The following is a 22,060-nucleotide window of genomic DNA, read 5'->3' as shown; positions in this document are numbered from 1 at the left end:
TGCTTGAAGAGGGAGGACTAACCAACTAAGCCATTGAGCTGCGCACAATCACTTTCTGTCTTAGACTTGTGCTTTTCTTTAGTTTCAGTTTTTCTAAAATGAGCACATTTCTTTTGTAATTAGAAAAACTATATTTTAGTTTTAAAAGGCTTTGGTCTGGAGGTCAGTGATGTGTTATAACAAGCTAAGTCCCTGCCTACGATACCTACATCCCACATGGCTGCTGATTCTTGTTTCAGCTATCCCACAAGGATCCAGCTCCTTGTTAACAGCCTGGGAAAAGCAGCTGTGCCCCTGCCACCCATGTACTAGACCTAAAGGAAGCTCCTGGCTTCAGCCTGGCCCAGCCATGGCTGTTTCACTACCTGAGGAGTAAACCAGTGATGGAAGATCTCTCTAATTAACAATCAAAGACACAAAAAAATACCAACCCCCAAAGGGCTTAGTACAATAACATTTAAATTAATCAGCATAATTTTACCAAAATATACACAAAAGGGTCCAGCACTGTGGCTCAACTGGCTAATCCTCCCTCTCATATGGGCACAGGTTTGCATCAGTGCTGTTCCACTTCCCATCCAGCTCCCTGCTTGTGGCCTGGGAAAGTAGTAGAGGATGGTGGTGGGTCACAGGACGGGGCGTCTCATGCCTGGATCCCAGATGACAGCCACCATGTACACGTGGCAAGCTGTTTCCGGGCGGCTAGTGTGCCATTTGGTGCCAGGCTCCACCTGCTGGCCGCCCACCCAGGGAGCTCTGGGGTTTTGGTTCGGAGTCGCTGCTTAATTAGCTCCAGGTTGAACCCACTGTGCTTCTAGGACATGAAGCATTCGTAAAGATTCACATTGGCAGTAACTCTTCCTTTGTAAAACTTGCAATCACTGAACAATTCTGACCGCCAAATACCAGTCCATGCAAAGGCTATGGATCATGGCTTGTCCTGTAGAATCATATCATGTTACCTGACATGATGATGGATCAAGAGAAGGGTCACATTAAGTAAGCCATTACATTAACTAGCACTCAAGAACCATAACCGGGGGTGGATTCTGTGAGGAATGTGTGGGCCACACCCTGTGGAAATTCTAGCCCCACTGGTTATCTCAAGAGTTGTGGTGGTGATGGACTAAGCTAGGTGTGACCAAGGAGCCTGCCACCAATCACAGGTAAAGGAACCCCCAATAGTCTGGACTCGTCAGGGCAGCAGCACCCGAATGTGCATCCCGATTAGGGTGTGGGGTGGGCCGGGCTGCAACGTTCACCAGCTCATAAAAGGCCAAATGGAAGGCCAGACTTCACCGGGCACTGGCCTAAACCCAATGGCATGTATGAGAACTGGGTCTGGGAGTGGATTAAGTGGGGGAACTTGGGAAACTCCCTTGGCGAGTCATAGCTCCCACTGGTGAACATGTGGTCCAGACCTGGGGGTTGGACAAGCTGGGCAAAGCAGCTCCAACAGCTGGCAAATGTGTGAATTGGTAATGGAAGCAAGTAGATCAGGCAGGACTGAGCAAACTTTAGCCCACAAGCAAAACTAGAGACCAGGAAGGAACACATGTCATGCTGAGCTAGGCTCTTGCACCTACTGGTCTGCGTGAGTGAGGAATGCTAAGCCACAGCATCTAAAGCAGAGGTCGGGGCTGTGCCAAGCTGAGTCAGAGCAACCACTGGCATGTAAGTGATCTACGGCTGGGAATATGCCCATTTGGGGAGCTAAAGGGTCATCCCTAGCTGGGTTGAGGTTCCCACCAAGAGGCATGTGACCTGGAATGGGGGCTGTGTTCTGATCGGGAAACGGTTGTAGTCTCCATTGGCACAAGTGTGGACTGGGATTGGATGCACCGAGCTGGGCCAGACCCCAACACCCTCTGGTGTCCTGGAGGACCGGGATAGATGTGGGACGGACTAGGCAAGGTCTCAACCCCCTACTGAGCCATGTGTGAGCCATATGTGGGTGTGGACAAACCATGGCTGGGCTGAAATATCCAACAGCAAGGACCAGTTTGGGTTGAAGGCCAGTCATGAAAAGCCACTGTTCCTGCTATGACAGGTGGTGGACTGAATAGGGCTGGCTCATGGACCCACTGGTAAGCATGAAACCTGGCATTGGGAGAGGTTCTGATGGAGGAGCCTGGGCAACTCCTCTGGCAGGACACAGACCCAGCAGGTAAGCGCAAGAAACATGATAGGAAACAGCCCAGAATAGGCCATGGAAAGCTACCCACTGGCATACATTTGGCATGGGTCAGGGGAAGACCAGGCTGAATCTGTCCACGTCATCCACTGGCAAATCCAAGCACCAGAACAGTGTGGGTCGAGCCAGGTGCGGTCGCAACAAAGACTAATGCACAATACGGAATGCCAAGGTGAGGTTGCCTGTACTGGAAGGGACCGCAGCACCCAACCAGCAAGCGTGAGAACCAGGAAGGGAGGGAGCAGAGCCAGCAGGGGAATAAGGGAGGGTTCCTTTGCTGGACAGCTGCTCCCGCTGGAGAGCATGGGCTGGGATGGGGGCAGACCAGACTAGGCAGGGCTACAATACCTGTGCGCCTCATGTGGACTAGATCAGGGAAAAGCCAGGCTGGGCTGATTATTCCTACTGATGCAACAAAATTAGAGTGGGTGAGGGTTGTTTGGGCTTAGCCTCAGCATCAGCTGGCAGAAGCTGGCACTGGGGCTAGCTCTGTCAAGTCAAACCACAGAACTATCTGGAGAGTGCATAATCTGGGAGTGGGAGAGACCTGGGAGGGAAATAGTGGGTTCCCCACTCTTAGGTTACCACTTGCATGGGAGGGCATAGAACTAGGACAGCGGCTGGGGTGGAATGGGGTGTGGGACAGACTGGACTACTGCTACACATACTGGCAAACCAAGGTAGGGGACGGGCCTGGTGGGGGTTATTGCGGGTCTCTCCAACTAGGCTGCAGCTTCCACTGGTTTGCGCGAGGGCCGAGTATGTGCTGGCGCTGTGCAGAACCAGGCTGGACTGCAGTATCCATTGGTCCCAGTGGAAGTCATGAGGGAAAACAGAACCAACCCAGCAATTGCAACCACCAGCTGATTGGGGTGATGGACTGTGCTGGGCCCTGTATTTGCTACCACATACAAGAATCTGGTTTGAGAACACCTCGGACAAAGTTTCTTTGGAGATCTCCCCAATCAAAATGCCGGACTCAGAACCCTAACCAAGAAAAGAGAGAAGACAGGACAGGGCAACCAACCATCTCAGCTATATCTTGGCAGCAAAATACGGGGCAAACAGAGACTCTATGATGGATTAGGTCAATCAGCGGATTCTTCAAAGACCTCATGGTGCTTGGAGTGGCAAGACTGGCAGCGATTCATAACTGCTGAAATATCAAAACCACTTGAGCAAGAACCTTAGAGCATACCCTACATCCGGGACCTGGGGAGGGTGGGAAATTGGGTGGGCCTTCTCCCTTAATACCCCCTTTTAACATGAAGGAAACAATATGGAAAAATAATAGCCTTACCCACTTTCCTGTAGCCCTTGAACCTTTTTTACCCTAATTAACTATTATACAATAAAAAAAAAAGTAGTAGAGGATGGCCCAAAGTCTTGGGACCCTGCATCTGTGTGGGAGACCCAAAAATGCTCCTGGCCCCTGGCTTCTGTTTGGCTCAGCTCCAGCCATTGTAGCTACTTGGGAAGTGAACCAGTGATGAAAGATCTTTGTTTCTCCTTCTCTCTGTAGATCTGCCTTTCCAATAAAAATAAATAAATCTTAAAAAAGAAATATACAAAAGTATCAATGACTCTTAATTAAAGTGACCAAGACTTTTATGAAACTATCTAGAAACAGATTATATAAATATCAGCTATGTGGTTAAAATTTTTATTATTTTAAAATTTAATTAATTAAGTTATTTTATTACTCCATCATTCAGTTCCATAAGCTCAGGGTTTTCTCTCCCACCCTTTCCAATTCCTGTCCCTTCAGTAATCTTCCCCATGTCATAAAAGTTAATTTTTAAAATGAATTTAAACTTTAAAAGCTTTAGGAAGGCAACACTAACAAGACATAGGTTGGCACCTAGGGAGCTGGACTGGTTAACCCAGAAGAACACTGCAATGCTCAGGTCTACACCCTCTTCTGCTGGCCATACCTGCCTCAGTTTCCTGATCTGCAAGGTGGGGAGAGAATCGACCTATGAAGCAGGTAAGTGCAAGGAGTAAGAACATATTTACAAGATGCATAGTGATGGGCTGGGTCATAGTAAGTGCTCAATAAATTGTTACTGAGTTACATCAGAAACATCCTAAATGCTTCCTCAGAAAAAATGAAGAAATCATTGTTATATTGCAATTATACTAATTAGCATTTCAGTTTCAACATTTATCTCAAAGAGATAGAGCATCCCTCTAGGTCAGGTAATTCTTGCAAATTCATGACAATCTGAATGAATGACTGCAATCAAACAGTGTTTTTCAAGGTTATCAAGCAAAGTGGAGCAATGCAAAACAATTAAGGATTTAATTACAACCAGTTATTTAATAAAGTGTAACTTTTACAGATTGTTATGATAACTATTTAAGAAATGAATAAATCTAATTAAGACAAGAAAGACATACACCTCAACAAACACATGGCAGTATCCATATTTAATCCCAGAATTCCATGGAATTCCATGGAATTACATGGAAAATGGTATGGTCTCAGCAGGGGTGAGATGCCATGGAGAACGGCAAGTCTGGAGCCCCTGTTTTTGTTTACCTGGGTGAGTCATGGTGACTGGCTCCTCTTTAGATTTATTGTTGTAGATGACTACTGCCACTGCATTGTGGAAAGCAGCCCGGGAGATTTTCTCTTTAAAGGTACAGTTTCCCCTCTGCAGCAAGGCGATCCATTGCTTGATATTAGGAGGGACAAAGAACCGTGTTTGAGGATCACAGCCTAGATGATCAGCAACTAAAAAGAAAGAGGAAAAAGTACGTTAAGGGCAAATGAACTCATTCACATATTGATCAAAGGGCGGGACCACTACCCAGTACTATGGGATAAAGGGCCTGCAGAGCTGTGAGTGCTTCTGAAAGGGACAGCAGAGAGGACAGCAGCAGAGGCTCTGTAACAATGTTACCTACAGTGCAAATTACAACAACTGGAATAGAACTGATGAAGGAGGAGGGAAAGGCAAACCCATAACAGAAGCCCAGACCTGAAGTGCTGTTGACGGGTCTCTCCACACCAGGGACCTGCACCAACCCCATGAGAAAACAGCAGGGTAACTCTGCTCGGAGTTAATGGGCAAGCCAAAGAGACCAATGCAGTTACCAAGGGTTCCTGTTGAAACTGAAGCATGTTTCAACATATTTCTTAATACACATCAAGGGAAATCAGGGTGGTTCAGTCTGGTTTCAAAGTCTCAGAAGTTAAAAGAAGATGAAATTAGAATACAATATTGCTCTTACATTTGTTGGTAAAAGAAAAATACATTCCCCTATAGCTTCTCTATATTAACATACATGTGCTATAACCACCTGCTATTTTAAAACTTTTATTTGTTGTCATTCTATTTATAAGGCAGATAGACACAGACCTTCCACTGGCTGGCTAACTCACTAAATGCTCAGACCATCCAGAGCTGGGTCTAGTCAAAACCAGGAGCAAGGAATCAGGGTACCTGAACCAACAACCATTACCTCCCAAGGAATCTGCCAGCAGGCAGCTGCATGGAGAGGAGAGGAGCTGGGACTCAAACCAGGAACTTTGCATAAAAATAGTAAAACTATGCCTGGCTTACAAATTACATGGTTAATTTGCCAGATGTTGGGGGGAGAGTTAGCATTAAGTATCTCCACGCACACTGAACTCTGCCAGCCCAAGCTGGCACGGCTCCTCACGCTCTTCAAGTCTAGAAAGCTTCAGCTGCTCTTCCTAGCCTTCATTCTCTCATGTAAAACAGGCAGAGATGAAAGGAAAGGACAGCCCAGAAGAAAAAGGAAGGACACCAAGTCTTCAGGCTGCAGAGTGGCAGAGGATCTGATCCCATGCTCCCTGGAGCCACCAAGGGTCTTACATGTGTTGGGAGAGGAAAGGAGGAAGAATACACACATTGACTGACAAGGATGACACTAAAAGCACATAAATCACAAGAATTTAAGTATTGGTACCAAGTAGGGTATGATTGTAATAAATAAGTGATGACAGCATGAAGACATGCCTGCTGTGCAAAAGAAAAGGAATGCTCACACTGCACTAAGTAGAGGTGCTGCAACTCCAGCAAACAGCACATCAGCCAGTCCTATATACACCTTCCTCCAAACAATCTGGCCAAGATCCCAATGGAAGCATGCTTGCTATACTCCCGGACATGCAGTCAATGGGAGTTGAACACTTTGTCATGCAGCTATTATTGATCCTTTTCTTTAAACCACCTCTGCGTTTTCAAACTCAACCTTTCTCAATCAACATGGGAGGGGTGATGGCATGGAGGAACCTGCCACAATTTTACTAGTCATCACATTAGTAAACTCTGAGATCCTGAAACAGACTGTTTATTTTCAGTGGTTTCTATTTCACAGATATTCTGTTCTAAAGTAGAAGCAGTTAGGCAATATGTTACGATAATCTCATTGTCTTCAGAAACATCCTGTACTATATACCCAAACGGGGCAATCAAAGAACTGTTTGCTGCAAAAATCCTGTAGAAAATGCACCCTCAAGAATATCTGAAGAGATTAGTCCATTTGTCTTTTGTACAATATTTAGTTTTTGTGACTAGAGTACCCCAAAGAAACAGCACACTGGGAAACAAGATCTGGAGGCCCAACTACAGATCTAGTACTTATGAGCCCAGGAACCACCAAGGTTTACTGATATGCTCCACTCTTTAATGTTGACTTATCTGTAAAGATCGAGATAGTCTTACTTCAGCTCTGTATGCATATAAAATAAATTCCTGGCACTGAGCACAGTGGCTCTAACTCCAGTAAGGATGCCACATACCAGGAGGGTCTGTCTGGCTTGGAGTCCCAGCTCTGCTCTCTGGAGGCAGTGGGGGACTGTTCAGGTGCTTGGGTTCCTGTCGCCACCATGGAAGGACTCAGACTGTGATCTCGATTCCTGGCTTCAGCTTTGCCCAGCCCTGGCTGTTATGACAATTTAGGAAGTGAATTAGCAGGTGGAGGTTTTCTGTCTTTCAAATAAAATGAAAACTAATAACAAACAAAAAACAAAATAAAACAAAAATTAAAATTATTTTTCCTTTCCTATTTTTTCCTTCAGTATTCATTCTGTCTCAACAGTTGTGCCTACCTGTCTAGATCCTGTTGGTGCTGTAGGGATTTCCCGTGCCAACACGAGAATCTCCAGCTGGGCAGCACCCTCTTGCCCCTCCACTCCTCTCACTGCTAGCAGCTCCTGATCTACAGGGCCCATCCCCTCTGCCCCTTGGTTTCTGGAAGAGTGTCACAGCTGCCTGAAAAGAACAGTTGCTATAGTCACAATAGCTGCAGGCTGGAAAGACACAGCACGGGGTGTAATCAGGGAGCAAAATCCACCAAGCCTACCCAAGCAGAACTTTAGAACTCTCTTGGCAGAACCCCCACCCACAAAGAACAGATTCTATGAACAAATGCACTATCAAAACAAACTTCAACAACAGACGGTGTGAGCAGAAGAATGTTCTTGTTCCCCAAACCCATCCAAGTCTTTCTCCACTGGTGAGCTCGAAAACATTTGTAACACTAACACTGCAACCTGCAGCAGCCAGCAGGAATAAGGTGTGCACACTCCTCTTTCAGGAAGCAGTATTTCTTACTCAAAAGACCACACAAAGAGTTTTCATAGCCACTTGGCAGTGTAGTATACTCATTTTATGCAGTTATTCCTTCCTGTAACTAAAAATACCCATGAACAACGATGATAATGTCAACAGCTCTAAAATGTTCCAGAAGAATGCTCCAGAATGCTTCAAAATTCAGAACCACTTGTTGATATTTGAAACAATTTACTAAGCAGACATCTCATAGTGTAAAAGATCTATGTAGCAATGAACCATCAAAACCTTTTAACAGCAAATTCTATTCAAATTTAGAATAATCTCCCTTCCATTTTACTTACCTGCCATGCTCCCCAAGAAGATACTGCCTATGATTTCTCTACATTTATCAGCTACAGAGACAAGAAAAACTTACAAAAAGTTGTAATGAAAATAAGAAATTACAGACAGGGCCCGGCAGCGTGGCCTAGTGGCTAAAGTCCTTGCCCTGAACGCACTAGGATCCCATATGGGCGCAGGTTCTAATCCCGGAAGCTCCACTTCCCATCCAGCTCCCTGCTTGTGGCCTGGGAAAATAGTTGAGGACGGCCCAAAGCCTTGGGTCCCTGCACCCATGTGGGAGACCTGGAGGAAGTTCCTGGCTCCTGGCTTCAGATCGGCATAGCACCAGCCGTTGCAGTCACTTGGGGAGTGAATCATCGGATGGAAGATCTGCCTCTCTGTCTCTCCTCCTCTCTGTATATCCGCCTTTCCAGTAAAAATAAAATAAATCTTAAAAAAAAAAAAGAGATTACAGACAATACAAAATATGTATCACAGATCCCATAAAACTGGCTTCCTATATGAAGTTTCCTGGTGAATCCAGAAACAATAGTAGTGAGACTTCTATTGACCTCTCCACAGGAGCAAAGCAACCATGGAACTCTCACCTCGACAGTCATGTACTTGCGCACATCTCAATGTACCAAATACCAGAGAAACACACCAGAGCCACACCTTAGCTTCACATCTTAAAGAATCCCTAATCTTGCTGAGGCAGCCTGTGTGGCACAGGAAGCAATCATCAACAAGCAGACAGGGCTAATAGGAGAGTACTCAGAAACTGAAGACAGCTCCATGACACACAGTTTAATGGAAGCGTTAATGAAGAGTGCAATCCAAACAGAAGCTTTCCACCGTGTCTGAATAGAAAGGAGGTGCAGCTGAGGACGGCCCAAAGCCTTGGGACCCTGCACCTGTGTGGGAGACAAGCTCCTGGCTTTGGATGGGCTCAGCTCTGGACTTTGCTGCCACCTGGGGAGTGAATCAGCAGAAGGAAGATTTTCTATCTCTCCTCTGCAAATCTGCCTTTCTAATAAAAATAAATAATTCTTAAAAAAAAAAAAAAAGGAGTGGCAGAAGTCACTAGCACAAGAACGCAGGACAAAGACCAAGCTCGCTCTTGAACACCTGTGAAAACACAAATACTACAATACTACAGATCGAGCTCTGACAAGATGATGACCTCATCTGTAATGAGAAATGGGAGGAATATTCTAATTTCACTAAGATTAATTTTTAAGGGACTTGCTCATACAAATGAATGAATGAAGATATCTTTCTTCCTTATCCCACCAATGTAGGCGTCTCCACTTTGAGTCATCTTGCCTAAATGCTAATATCTTGCCTAAAAACGCTAACACCCTACACCACGATCAATAGTTGGCATGGTGTAATGTGGGTTAATGGCTTCCTTCTGGGCACCAAAACAGTTTGCTCCTCCCGGAGACAAACTTTGTTGACCCCCAGGATTCTACTAGAACACCATTTCCATCACACTTCACCATTCTTTCCAGACTGAATTACAGCTTTTTTCAAGTTGCCATGGCACCCGGAGATGATATCCGCCTTGGCATTTATAACTCTGTATTAGTTACTGCCTGTTTATTTCTGAGTCTTCCTTCTAGAACTTGAGATCTCACATCTCCTCCAATGTCTGGCACATAAGAGATCTATGACATCTATGCCAAGTAATTCTCTTCTGAGAAACTACTTCCTATTTTTCACTTGTATGAATTCTTAGTTAAGCCCAGTGAACAGCTTGCATGTACACGGGAGGGGACCCATTTCAACCACAAATGCAGTCTTAACTTCAATGAGTTAATGAAAACTGAATGTTTCAACTAGTGCACAAGAATGGACAACAGTTTCTGGAGGGAGGTGTGGGTATGTTCCACAGGAGCACCACTGAGGTTGGAGTGGACTTTGCTAACTGTCCAACAGCGTCTACAGATTTAAAAAAAAACAAACCAAACTAGTGAAATTCTAAGAATCTTAGTTGACTCAGGAATCTACAAGTCAACTTGCTTTAAAGACACCTGAGCCTCAGCATAGATGTGTGTACATGTCCTTAGGACAGACAGCCTGAACAGTATTTAAATTACAGATATAATGCCTGGCATTGTGGCTCAATAGGCTAATCCTCATCTTCTGGCACCAGCAGCCTACATAAACGCCGGTTCATGTCCCAGCTGCTTCACTTACATCAAGCTCTCTGCTTATGGCCTGGGAAAGCAGAAGATGACACCAAACCTTGAGACCCTGCACCCGCCCCAACCCCCACCCCTACCCCTTGTCTGAGACCAGGAAAAAGCTCCTGGCTCTTGGTTTTGACCAGCCCAGCCCCAGGCTGTTGCAGCCATTTGGGGAGTGAACCAGTGAATGGAAGACCTTCTATTACTAACATGTCTTTCAAATAAAAATAAATAATCTTAAAAATATTACAGATGTAAATGGCTGGCTTCATCTGCTTCCCATTGGCCAAATAAAGAAATACATGACCCCACCTGCTACTGCACAGTTCATGAAAAAGCAGGAGACTCAGAGGAAAAGTCAGCAATTGCTGACAGAAGCCAAGTGCTCTATACCACTGCTAGAGGATGGGTCTCTGAACATCTCGACTCCCCATCCTGGAAAGAAAATACTGCCTCCCTGTTTCAAGCAGTCTGTGCCAGGGATTTTGCTACTTGGAGCAGTCATTCTTCTCCAGTGAGTCAACTGGAAACTGCCCAGATTGGCAGTTTACTTGGCCACATGGCTCTCTGTTAGTTCGGCATGACCCACACTTGGCAACTCAAGCCCACTGGCTTCCTTAGCAGCAGCCTGACACAGGCAGGAGCCTTGGAGGCTGTCCTGTTAGTGGCCTTGCACAGAGGGGCAGGAGCAGCTGTGTAGGGAAGCAGGGATTCACAAGTGAGCAGCACCTGGAGAGATGCTGCAGGTACCGCACCCAGGGCTCTGGGAAGCCAACTTTGCATCTTCTGAGTGCTAGCAGGAATCTATCATTTTCTTTGCAGCAACACACTCTATGTATTTCTAACCAACAGCAACTACAACTATTGCAGTAATTCCCAAACATTAGTAATTAAAGCTATCAGATCACCACCAGATCCTATTAATCCACTGCTGAGGAAACCACAGGTGGCACCAGGTGCATAGGTAAGCTAAATATGAAGGGCTTTGACACTGTGTATCAGCACTTGGCTCTTCTAATCCATCTCCTCTGGCACTTCCTGCAATACCCTGAGGCAGAAGGACACTCAAGATGACAGGTGTCGTGGATCTGCCCACTCCTCTGATGGAGCTCTCAACTGCATTCTGATGTATCCCAGCTTTCCTAAACTAACCTACATTCTCCCCCTCTCTCCTGTCTCTGAATATTCCATCAAGTTTCGGTTTTTAGTGGTTACCCTTAAAATGTTATTAAGCATGGCTAGAAAAAGGTTTATATTTAGTAAAGCTGTTTCTTTTCTTCCTGAATTAACGAAGAAACAAAATCTGTATTAGTTTTTAAGGCTGCTTGTAATAACACACTTCAAACTGGGTGGCTGAAACAAAACACATTTACTCCCTCACAATTCTGAAGAACAGATGCCAAAAGCAAGGCATCAACAGGGCCATACTCCATATACCCAAGTGTTTCTAAACGTTGATGAAAAATTTGCCTTATCTTTTTCATTTCTCTCCACTTGCTCTCCATGTATGCATATACACACGTAGACTTATTACAAAGAACTGGTTTATACAGGCAGACAAACCCCAGGATCTATAGGGGTGAGTCAGCAAGAAAAGCTGGCAGTCTAGGGTGAGGGCAGGAGCTATCCAGGGTGCAGTGAGCAGGCAGAGGCATAGGAGCTATCCAGGCCCCAGTAAGCAGGTAGCAGGGCAGAAGTTATTCTTACTAATGAGGCACAGTGTTTTCATTCTCCTCTTGCCTTCAGGAGGATGGAGGAGCCCAGACACACTGAGGAGGACCACCCGCCGCACTGAATCCACTGACTCACATATATTACCTCACCACAAAAACCACCTCATGGAAATGCTCCATTGGGCCTGGTTGAGGTGACCCAGAAAACCAACCATCACTGTCTACCCTAGCCTCACCTTCTCCTTCAGTACCCCTCCAGCTTCCTCGTGGTAAACTTGTATTTCACATCTGAAAATACCTTTCTTCTGTTTTCATTCTCAAATGACAGTGAAGTAAAAGAGTCTAAATTCTCTCAGCACTTCCAAGTTATTATTCTACTGACCTGATGTGAGATGATTTCAAGCTTAGGAGAGATGGAAACCTCGTAACTGTTCAATTTAAAGCTATCTACTTAACAGTTAATTTGATATGCCCACCTGTCCAGTAACCACCTGTCATTTCTGGGACTAGAGATGTGACAAAGTTACCATCTCCTTTCTTTAAAAAAGAAGTGGGACTTGCCAAGATGGCAGCATAGGGTGCAGACACGTTTGGGATGACAGAGAATCTTAGGGTGAAGCACAAGGAGTAGATTACAGGAAAAGATAAGAGGTCGGGCAGTTGGCAGGGAAGTACCTGGAGATCTACTGGACACAGGGAAGTGGCATTGACACGGAGAGGTGCTGCAGTGGACAGAAAACCCACCAGCAGCCAGTGAGCAGCAACCCAGACCCTAGAGATAGGCAGGGATCCAGTAGCGGCCACGGCTCGACTCTTGTGGCAGCCAGGTGGCAGCCGGGGTTTGCTGGGGGAGCTTGGGAGGCAAATGCAGACTGAGACCTGCCAATCCTGCTGAATAGTTTGGCCCAACAACAAACAGAGAAAGAGATGCAGACTCCAGGGGGCAGAACAGTGGCAGGAAGGAACTGACAGCAGGGGTTGGGCACTGTCTTGTGTGGTGGGGCAGAGTGTGGATATCAAGGGACAGTATGGAGTGGGCTTGTTTTTTAGCTAATTGCACCTAGCTGAGCCCACAGGGAAAGTAGGACTAGCCTCACATCCTGCAGGGTCTGTGTAGTCCTCAAGTCTGGCAGCCAACAGCCTCAGATCTATTTCGGTGCCCCATCAGGATTCATCTTGCAGAGAGGGGTAAGGGCTCAGAGGAGCAGTGGTAAACTGAGCATGCCCTACATCTGTGGCACCCAGATGCCATTTTCACGGGACCAGGCACTGTTAAACTGAGGGAAGACAGCTGAGCTGAGCACTGGCTAAGCTGGGAACAGAATCACTTCCAGCTTACAGCACTGCACAGGTTCCTCAGGAAAAAAGTATTCCATTATGGCACTCTACAGAACTTCCCAAAATAAGTCTAGATGGCACTCAGACTTGTTAGTCAGAACGTGTTGACAAAATCAGTGCTGCCGACAAACCAGTTATTCAGGTCAGCTGATATCCTAATCCAGGCCACTGGCTGAACATAAAAATTGATTTGCAAACCTGTAGGTAATACATCCTAGAAACCTGCACTAAGGAGAAGAATCTGCCAAACAGAATTACAATGATAAAAGGTAAAAGAGGATACAGAGGCACTATCAATATCACTGAACATTCTCCTACAAAGGAACAAAAGCCTCTACCACCCTCACAGTTAACTGAGGAAGACATTGAGGGAATGGGAACACAAAATTCATTATAAAGCTTCTGACCAACAATGAGACGCACATAGTACAGAAGAATTGAAGGAATATGTCACACAGGAAATGAATCAAATGGAAGCTGATAACTTGGAAGTTAAGAATATAGACAAGAGTCTCAAAAATATAATGAATGAAGCAGAAGAAAGAATCTCAGAATTGGAAGAGATTTCCTGTCACCAGGCAGAAACAAAAAGCTGGAAGCAGAGCTGGGTCAAGCTTAAAAAATAAAAGTATCCAAGAATTAAAAGATATGATCAAAAGGCCCAACGTAAGAGTTATGGGAGTTCCAGTAGGTGCAGAAAGAGAAGCTGGGATTAAAGGTGTAGTCAATGAAATAATAAATGAAAACTTTCCTAATATTGAGAAAGAATTGGGAAACAACATACAGCATGGACACAGAACCCCTAAAAGAGTTGATCAAAAGCAAACTTCACCATGACACATGATAATCAAGCTCTCTTCAGTTGAACGTAAGGAAAAAATCCTTAAATAAGTATGTTGAAAAAAATCAAGTGACCTATAGAGGAATATCGTTCAAACTCACAGCTGACCTCTCAGAGCAAACACTACAGGTCATAAAAGAATGGAGTGACATATTCCAGATTCTAAAAGGGAAAAATTTTCAGCCCAGAATAATGCATCCTGCAAAGCTCTCCTCTGTCTCTAAAAATGAAACAAAATTCTTCCACAGTAAAGAACACCTCTAAGAATTCACCTCTTCTAAACCTACCCTACAAATGATACTCAAACATGTTCTTTTGAAAGAGAAAAGGAAAAGCAACTACCAAAACCAAAGGCAAATGTAGAGAAGATCCCACTAAAAGGCTAACGGAAGACTAAATCAAAGAACAGCCCCCTGCTAAAATGACAGGACCAAACTGCCACCTATCCATATTAACATTGAATATAAATGGGTTAAACTCATCAAAAAACAAAGCCCATCTATCTGCTTCTTACAAGAGACACATCTCACCAACAAAGATCAGAGAAAATTAAAAGTGAAAGAATGGAAAAATATATTCCAAGTTAATGGTAAGTAAAAATGTGCAGGTACAGCCATTCTTATATCAGATGATAAAGACTTTGAAATAAAAAATATTAAAAGAGGTGAATAAAGACACCATATAATGATCAAAGAATTCATTCACCAAGAAGAGATCACCATAATAAATGTATATGTGCCAAGTCCCAAGGCATCTAGCTACGTAAAACAAATATTAATGGATTTAAAGGGAGAAATACACTCCAATAAACTAATAGTGGGGGACCTTAATACCCCATTAACATCAATGAACAGATCAACAAGACTGAAACTCAGCAAAGAAACAACAGAACTCAAACACTAGACCAAATGGACTTAGTTTAAAGTCTACCAAACTTTTCATCTTGTAGACAGAGAATACACTTTTTTCATTAGTACATGGAACTTTCTCCAGAATTGACCATGTTATAGGCCACAAAAAAAGCCTCAGCAATTTTTTTTTTACAAATTGAAATTATACCATACATCTTCTCAGACCATCATGGAATGAAGCTAGAGATCAAAAAGGCAAAACACCAAGGTAGACTTGAAAACACATGGAGACTGAATAATATGTTACTAAATGAACAATGGGTTAGACAGGAAATTTTAAAAATTGCTTGAAACAAGTGAAGACATCAACACAACATATCAAAACTTATGGAACACAAATAAGGTAATCTTAAGAGGAAAGTGCATCTCAATCAATGCTTACATTAAGAAATCAGAAAGCCATCAAGTAAATCAGCTAACCTTACAGTTGAAGGAATTAGAAAAGCAACAGCAAAGCAATCCCAAGATTAATAGGAAAAAAATTCATCAAAATAAAGGAGGAAATAAGCCAGAGACCAAAAGAACTATACATAAGATCAATTATTCAAAGAGGTGGTTCTTTGAGAAAATCAACAAAATAGACTCCCCACTAGCACAACTAATGAAAAAAGGGGGAGAAAATACACATCAATAGAATCAGAGACAAGAAAGGCAATATAACAACAGATACTTCAGACATACAGAGAATCATCAGGAACTATTACAAGCAACTATATGCAAACAAATCAGAACATCTGGAAGAGAGGGATAGATTTTTGAACACATACAATCCACCAAAATTTAATCAAGAAGCAATATAAATAGACCTATAACATGCACTGGGATTGAATCAGTAATCAAAGCCCTCCCAATCAAGAAAAGTCCTGGGACTAGATGGCTTCACTGCTGAATTCTACCAAACATTTCACAAGGAACTTACTCCAATCCTCTACAAGCTTTTCCAAAGAATAGAAGTGGAAGCAATCCTTCCAAATTCTATGAAGGCAATATCACCTCAACATCAAATCCAGACAGAGACACAGCAGAAAAAGAGAACTGTTGGGGGCACTGACCATTTCCTGCCCTGTGATTGGCCCTTTGCCCTGATTGGTGTGCCTTGGTTCTCTTTAAGTTGATTGGTCAAGTTTGACAGTTAAGCGGGGGGCTTGGCGGGGGAGGGGCTGGAGCGTAACGGTGATAACGGTCATAACGGTCACAACGGAGTTAACGGACGGAACGGAAGATCAGAATAAAAGCGCCTTGGAGACTCTCTCAAGTGTCGGGTGATTTCTTCCGCGGGACGGGAGGACCCCCGATATCTGGTTCTGTGACTCGGATAGAAGATAGAGAACGATAGAACGATATCCTCAATGAACACAGATGCAAAGATATTCAGTAAAATACTAACCAACGGGATCTAGCAAATAAATTGCAAATAAACCTGCCATATGACCCAGCTATCCCACTCATACCCAAAAGAAATGAAAACTGCATATAAAAAGGGAATCTTTAATCCTATATTAACAGCAGCACAAACTACAACAGCAAAGACATGGAAACAATTCAGAAGCCCGTCCAAAGAAGAGTGGTTAAAGAAACTATGATACATCTATTCCATGTAACATTACTTAGCCATTAAAAAGCATGAAATCACACCAGTTGCAACTAGATGGTCCCAATTAGAGACCATTATGCTCTGTGAAATAAGTAAATTCCAAAAGGACAAATACCATATGTTCTCTCTAACGTAAGGAAACCTGCCGGGTCCATCTCCAGCCGAGTTTAGAACTCAAAGAGGGTGTGTGGTGTAAGTGTAAAGAGGAAAGAAGTGGACCATTACAATTTCATGATCATAATGGACAATGAGAGAAAGTTGTCCCCTTTATTTATACAGAAGCAGTCACAAGCGCTGGCACAGACTTTTTACGTCATGGTCAAGTGGGTGTTACCAAGGATAATTCTGCCCTTTGTTTCACCTTAAAGCTTTCAATGGAAGTTTTCAATAGACAGTGCATATCAATCAGTAACACATTCCTACTACAATCCTGATTCTACAACTTAATCTTGAATCAGCCAAGGGAGGAAATGCATCACCAGAAAAGGGGGGAGGGAAGACATAAAGACCAAGGATGGTTAAATGGGGGCAGCAGAAACATAGACACCATGAAAATAAAAGGCCCTTTTGCAGTTATCACTGACATTACCCTCCAAGCTCACATGATAGTAACCTTGATAGTAAAAAACCAACTCCTGCAGCAGTAAACAATGCCTGAATGGATTACAGCATTCTTCAGCAGGTTGGCCCAGTGTACATGCAAAGGAGGTTGAAACTGCTTTCAGGTGGTTTGCAGAGACATCCACTGGGCCCTGCCATGCAGTGGGACAGTTCTCCTCAAATCTTTGTGTCCTCCACACCCACTGCACAGACCCCAGCAGAAACTATTAGGAAAAGTAAGCTGTTTTGTTTTCTTTTCGCCACCCATGTTTTGGTCATTCAATGGCACTTTTTTTTTTTTTTTTTTTACTCTACAGTGCTGTATTTTTCTTGTTCTTGTTTTAACTTCATACCTGTTGTTGACTTTATTTTGTGGCTTCTCATTTAAGAGAAAGTATAGTGAAGGAATAACAGACTACCATATCCAGATATGAAGATATAATGCAATATGCATCCCTACTTTCAAATTAAAGATGGACTCCCAATGAAACTGTTGGACATACCTAGACAATGGGATGCTGGACTATCTGACATTGTCTGTACCAGCAATGTAGGGACACACTTAAATAACAGACTGATAGAATTATGATTCCTTATGAAGACTATATTAATGTAACAATAAGGGGAAAAATCAGTCGGTGGGTGGGAATTTGGGGGTAATCTCAGACTGTGCATAACTGTAACATAAAATTCAATAAAAAAAAAAAATAAAGAAGTGGAAGGTAAGAGACAGCCCTTCTTCCATATGGACCTGGTTCAAGTCTGGGCTTTTCCCACACTCGTAACTCATCTTGGACACTCCTTTCTAATGATGGTACATTTTGGACTTGCTTTTCTCTCGTTTATGCCCAATCTCTTGGTGCACTCATGTAGGGTATTTCCCTGTGGCAGATGGCCCACACTTGCATGTGAACATACATTTATTACCTGGCTCCCAAAAAAATTGTGTTCTTTTGTGATACAAACCTCCATTTAGTATTTTTACCTCTGTGGAAGGCCAAGAATATGGATTTAAAAATTAACATGTTCATGACCCATACCACTTTTTTGAAAGATTTTTAAAATTTATTTTTACTGGAACGTCAGAGTTGAGAGGAGAGACAGACCTTCCATCTGCTATTTCACTCCCCAAGTGATCACAACTGCCATACAAATTAACAAGAAGTCATACAAAATAATGCACTATGATTCCATGTATATTTTTTTCTTAAAAATCTTATTTCTGTTGAAAAGACAGATCTACAGAGAGGAGAGACAGAGAAAGATCTTTCGCCTGCTGTTTCACTCCCCAAGTGGCTGTAACAGCCAGAGCTGAATCTGAAGCTAAGAGCCAGGAGCTCCTTCCAGGTCTCCCACACAGGTGCAGAACCGTAAGGCCTTGGGCCATTCTTGACTGCTTTTCCAGGCCACAAGCAGGAAGCCGGATGGGAAGTGGAGCAGCCGGGACTCTAGTTGAAGCCTATAGGGGATTCCAGCTTGACCAAGGTGAGGATCTAACCACGAGGCTATGGTGCCAGGCCCCCCCACTTTACTTCTTAGCTTGAGGCTGAATGAAACATTTTAACCACATAGGTGCTCAAATGTTAGTATATAGACTCTTTAACTTCTGAACCACACTAAAAAAAAAAAAGTAAAATAAACAGGTTTCTTATTTTCTAGATGGCAACAATGACTTCTTGGGGTGTATTCTAAGGAAATGAAACCTTATAACAGATGATAACCTTTTCAGGTAGGATTTCTGAGAAGGGAGTTACAGGAAACCTCTACACCTAGAGTTCTGGGTACAGCAGTCAGCTGCAGCAAGCGCATGCAGAGGCCATCTGTCAGCAAGTCCAACTGCCAATGGCCATCCATTATCATTTGTCTTCTATACTTAGTTGCTGTACATCTCAAATGGATTTTGATTATTTTTCACATCCTTACAACTCAAATATATCTGTTGGATGTACTCCATGACATAATAAAAAGCATCTTCAGAGTAATTTTAAATGATGGCTAATACAAATCACTTTACATGAAGTCAGTCATACTCAAAAATAATTTCTATTACAACTGAAGCAACAAATATCTCATACAGGAGAGATGCTATAAATCAAAGTAACTGAAAATTACAACCCGGTTCTCACTGCAAATGTGATATCACAGCACAACAGAGTGATAATGATTTAATCCATGTTAGCCTGCGTTCTACGAAAGGATTCAGTTCTGAGCACGCCTTCTCCAGTTAATCTCTATCACATGTCCCCCTCTGTCTGACCACCCCTTTTATTCTCCACTGCTAGCGCCTTCATTAGAAGTGTCACCAAGGTTATCCTAGGACCTCTCAGAGTTGATTGCTGTCCGTTCCCATGGCTCCAACTACCACCCACATGTGGACAGTGTTCACTCTAAATCTTTGGTGTTGCTTATTCCACTGTCTCTGGAAAACTCCTGTATACTCAGCACCTGAAACATTACCTTCCCCCCAAGTGGGATCTTTATCCTGTGTTGGCTTCCTGGCTAACAGCGTTATCTTTCTAAAAGCACAACACTGAAATTTCTTCTGAACTAAAAAGGATTGGCTACACAGGGACCCAGCTCAGTCAGCAGGGCACTGTGTGGTACTCTTCTGGACACCACAAAAGACCTACCTGGATACTCCACACTACTGATCACGTAGGAATGCAAGGACAGTCTCAAGAAGTCAAAGTAATGATAGGCATTTGGCATGATGGTTAACGTGACACTTGAGATCACTGCTTCCCCACCAGAGTGCCTGGGTTCAAGGCTGGGCCCCAACCCCAGTTTAGTTAGTATACATCCTGGAATGGCTCAAGGTGTTGGGTCCTTGTCACCCATGTAGGATACGTGGATGGAATTCCAGGTTCCTGGTTTTGATCTGATTCAGCTTCAGGTGTTGCTGCCGCTGGGGTGTCAACAGCACGTGGGAAATGCCTGTATCTCTCATTCAAATAAACATAATCTTAAAATTTTAAAAATCTGGTCCAGTGCAGTAGCCAAGCACCTAAAGTCCTCGCCTTGTACACTTCAGGATCCTATATAGGCGCTGGTTCAAATCCTGGCAGCCCTGCTTCCCATCCAGCTCCCCGCTTGTGGCCTGGGAAAGCAGTTGAGGACGGCCCAAAGCCTTGGGACCTTGCACCTGCGTGGGAGACCTGGAAGATGTTCCTGGCTCCTGGCTTTGGATTGGCTCAGCTCCAGCCATTGTGGTCACTTGGGGAGTGAACCATTGGACAGAAGATCTTCCTGTCTCTCCTCCTCTCTGTATATCCGCCTTTCAATAAAAATAAATAAATCCTAAAAAAAAAAGGGTATATACTACTGTTTTGCTCTATTTAATAACTTATAAAAAAGATTTTATTTATTTCAAAGTCAGAGTTACAGGGAGAGAGAGAAGCAGAGAAATATCTTCCATTCACTAATCTATTTCCCAAATGGCCACAATGGCCCATGATACAACTCCATCTGGGTTTGCTACAGAGGTGGCAAGGCTTGGGCCATTTCCCCTACCTTTCCAGGCACATTAGTAGCCAGCTGAATTGGAAGCAGAGCAGCCAGGACTTGAACTGGCATTCATATATGCAATGCCAGAGTTGCAAACAGTGGCTTTTACCCACTGTGTCACAACGCTGGCCCCTAACACTCTGAGCATTTCCAGTACTAGCAACTCTAAAACAAAGATAGTACTGACAATCTAATTGGGCCAATGAGGCCAGAAACTGTAGTGTTCTAACAGAGAAGAAGATATCTACCCAGAGGCTGACAGACCAGTGGTCAAAAGACTTTAAGCTGAATTGCTAAGGAATGAAGGAGGAAACAAGAAAATCATTAAATCAGTTCCTGTGAAGCACAATGGCAGAAATACCCAAGGAGAACACTCACACAAAAAGTATATCCGCCTTTCCAATGAAAAAATAATAAAAATAAATCTTTTAAAAAAAAAAATCTAACAGGGTAGGTGTATGGCTTTGCAGTTAGGATACTCATGTCCTGCCACACAATGTCTGGGTTCATTGCACAATACCTGATTCTGGCTCCTGACTCCAGCTGCCTGCCAATGCACACCCTGGGATGCAGCAGCAATGGTTCAAGTAATCAGGTCCCTGCCATCCACACAGGAGACTTGGACTGAGGTTCTGGCTCTTCTTGGCTTCAGCTCGAGCCAGTGACTATTTAACAGTATGAGGTAGGGGGGGAGGACGGGGAGAGGATAGGTTGTGAGCCAGTGGATAGGTACTCTTCCCCTACCTCTGAAACAAATTTTAAAAGAATTTTAAAAGAAATAAAAATAAGAGACCTAAAATTTTCATAATTTGAGATGTCTATAAGGCAATATATAAAGTGAAAAAACGGTTTACCTTAAATACACACAAAAAAAGCAATGGGGCTCTTGGGATGGGTCTCAAGACTGGCCCGTAATCACAAAAAAGTCTACTTTTAAAGGTACTTTTGAGAGGAACAAAGAAGAGAAGTAGATGCCTAACATCAAGGTAACAAACAAGAGTACTTCAGAGGACTCATGGCAAATTAAATTAAATGTTGGGTTTATTTTGGTGCAGAAATTCTAAAAATCACACATATCAGAATCTTCAAAAACATCACGGAGGGCCTGATGCAATGGCTCAATTTGAGGGCTAAATCCTCACCTTGCATGTGGCAGGATACATATGGGTCCTAGTTCATGTCCTTGCTGCTCCACTTTCCATCCAGCTCCATACTTGTGACCTGGGAAAGTAGTCAAGGACGGCCTGAAGCCTTGGGACCCTGCACCTGTGCAGGAGACCCAGAGGAGGCTCCTGGCTCCTGGTTTCACCTCAGCGCAGCTCTGGCTGCTGCAGCCATTTGGG

General features: G+C 43.7%; 1 protein-coding gene across 3 annotated transcripts in view; it reads right to left on the bottom strand.

Moving 5' to 3' along the window:
• Positions 1-22,060, bottom strand: part of RNF130 (ring finger protein 130) — a 127,849-nt gene that overhangs the window by 83,324 nt on the left and 22,465 nt on the right. For all 3 annotated transcript variants that reach the window (XM_040964473.1, XM_040964475.1, XM_040964474.1), the window contains exon 2: positions 4,737-4,931. In XM_040964473.1, the coding sequence (XP_040820407.1) occupies positions 4,737-4,931 (195 nt within the window). The remainder of the gene's footprint in view (positions 1-4,736; positions 4,932-22,060) is intronic.

The sequence above is a fragment of the Ochotona curzoniae genome, unplaced genomic scaffold (assembly GCF_017591425.1).
Source record: "Ochotona curzoniae isolate NIBS_2020 unplaced genomic scaffold, NIBS_Ocur_1.0 scaffold_3554, whole genome shotgun sequence".
Lineage (NCBI taxonomy): Eukaryota > Metazoa > Chordata > Mammalia > Lagomorpha > Ochotonidae > Ochotona > Ochotona curzoniae.
This window is presented reverse-complemented; position numbering and strand designations above follow the sequence as displayed.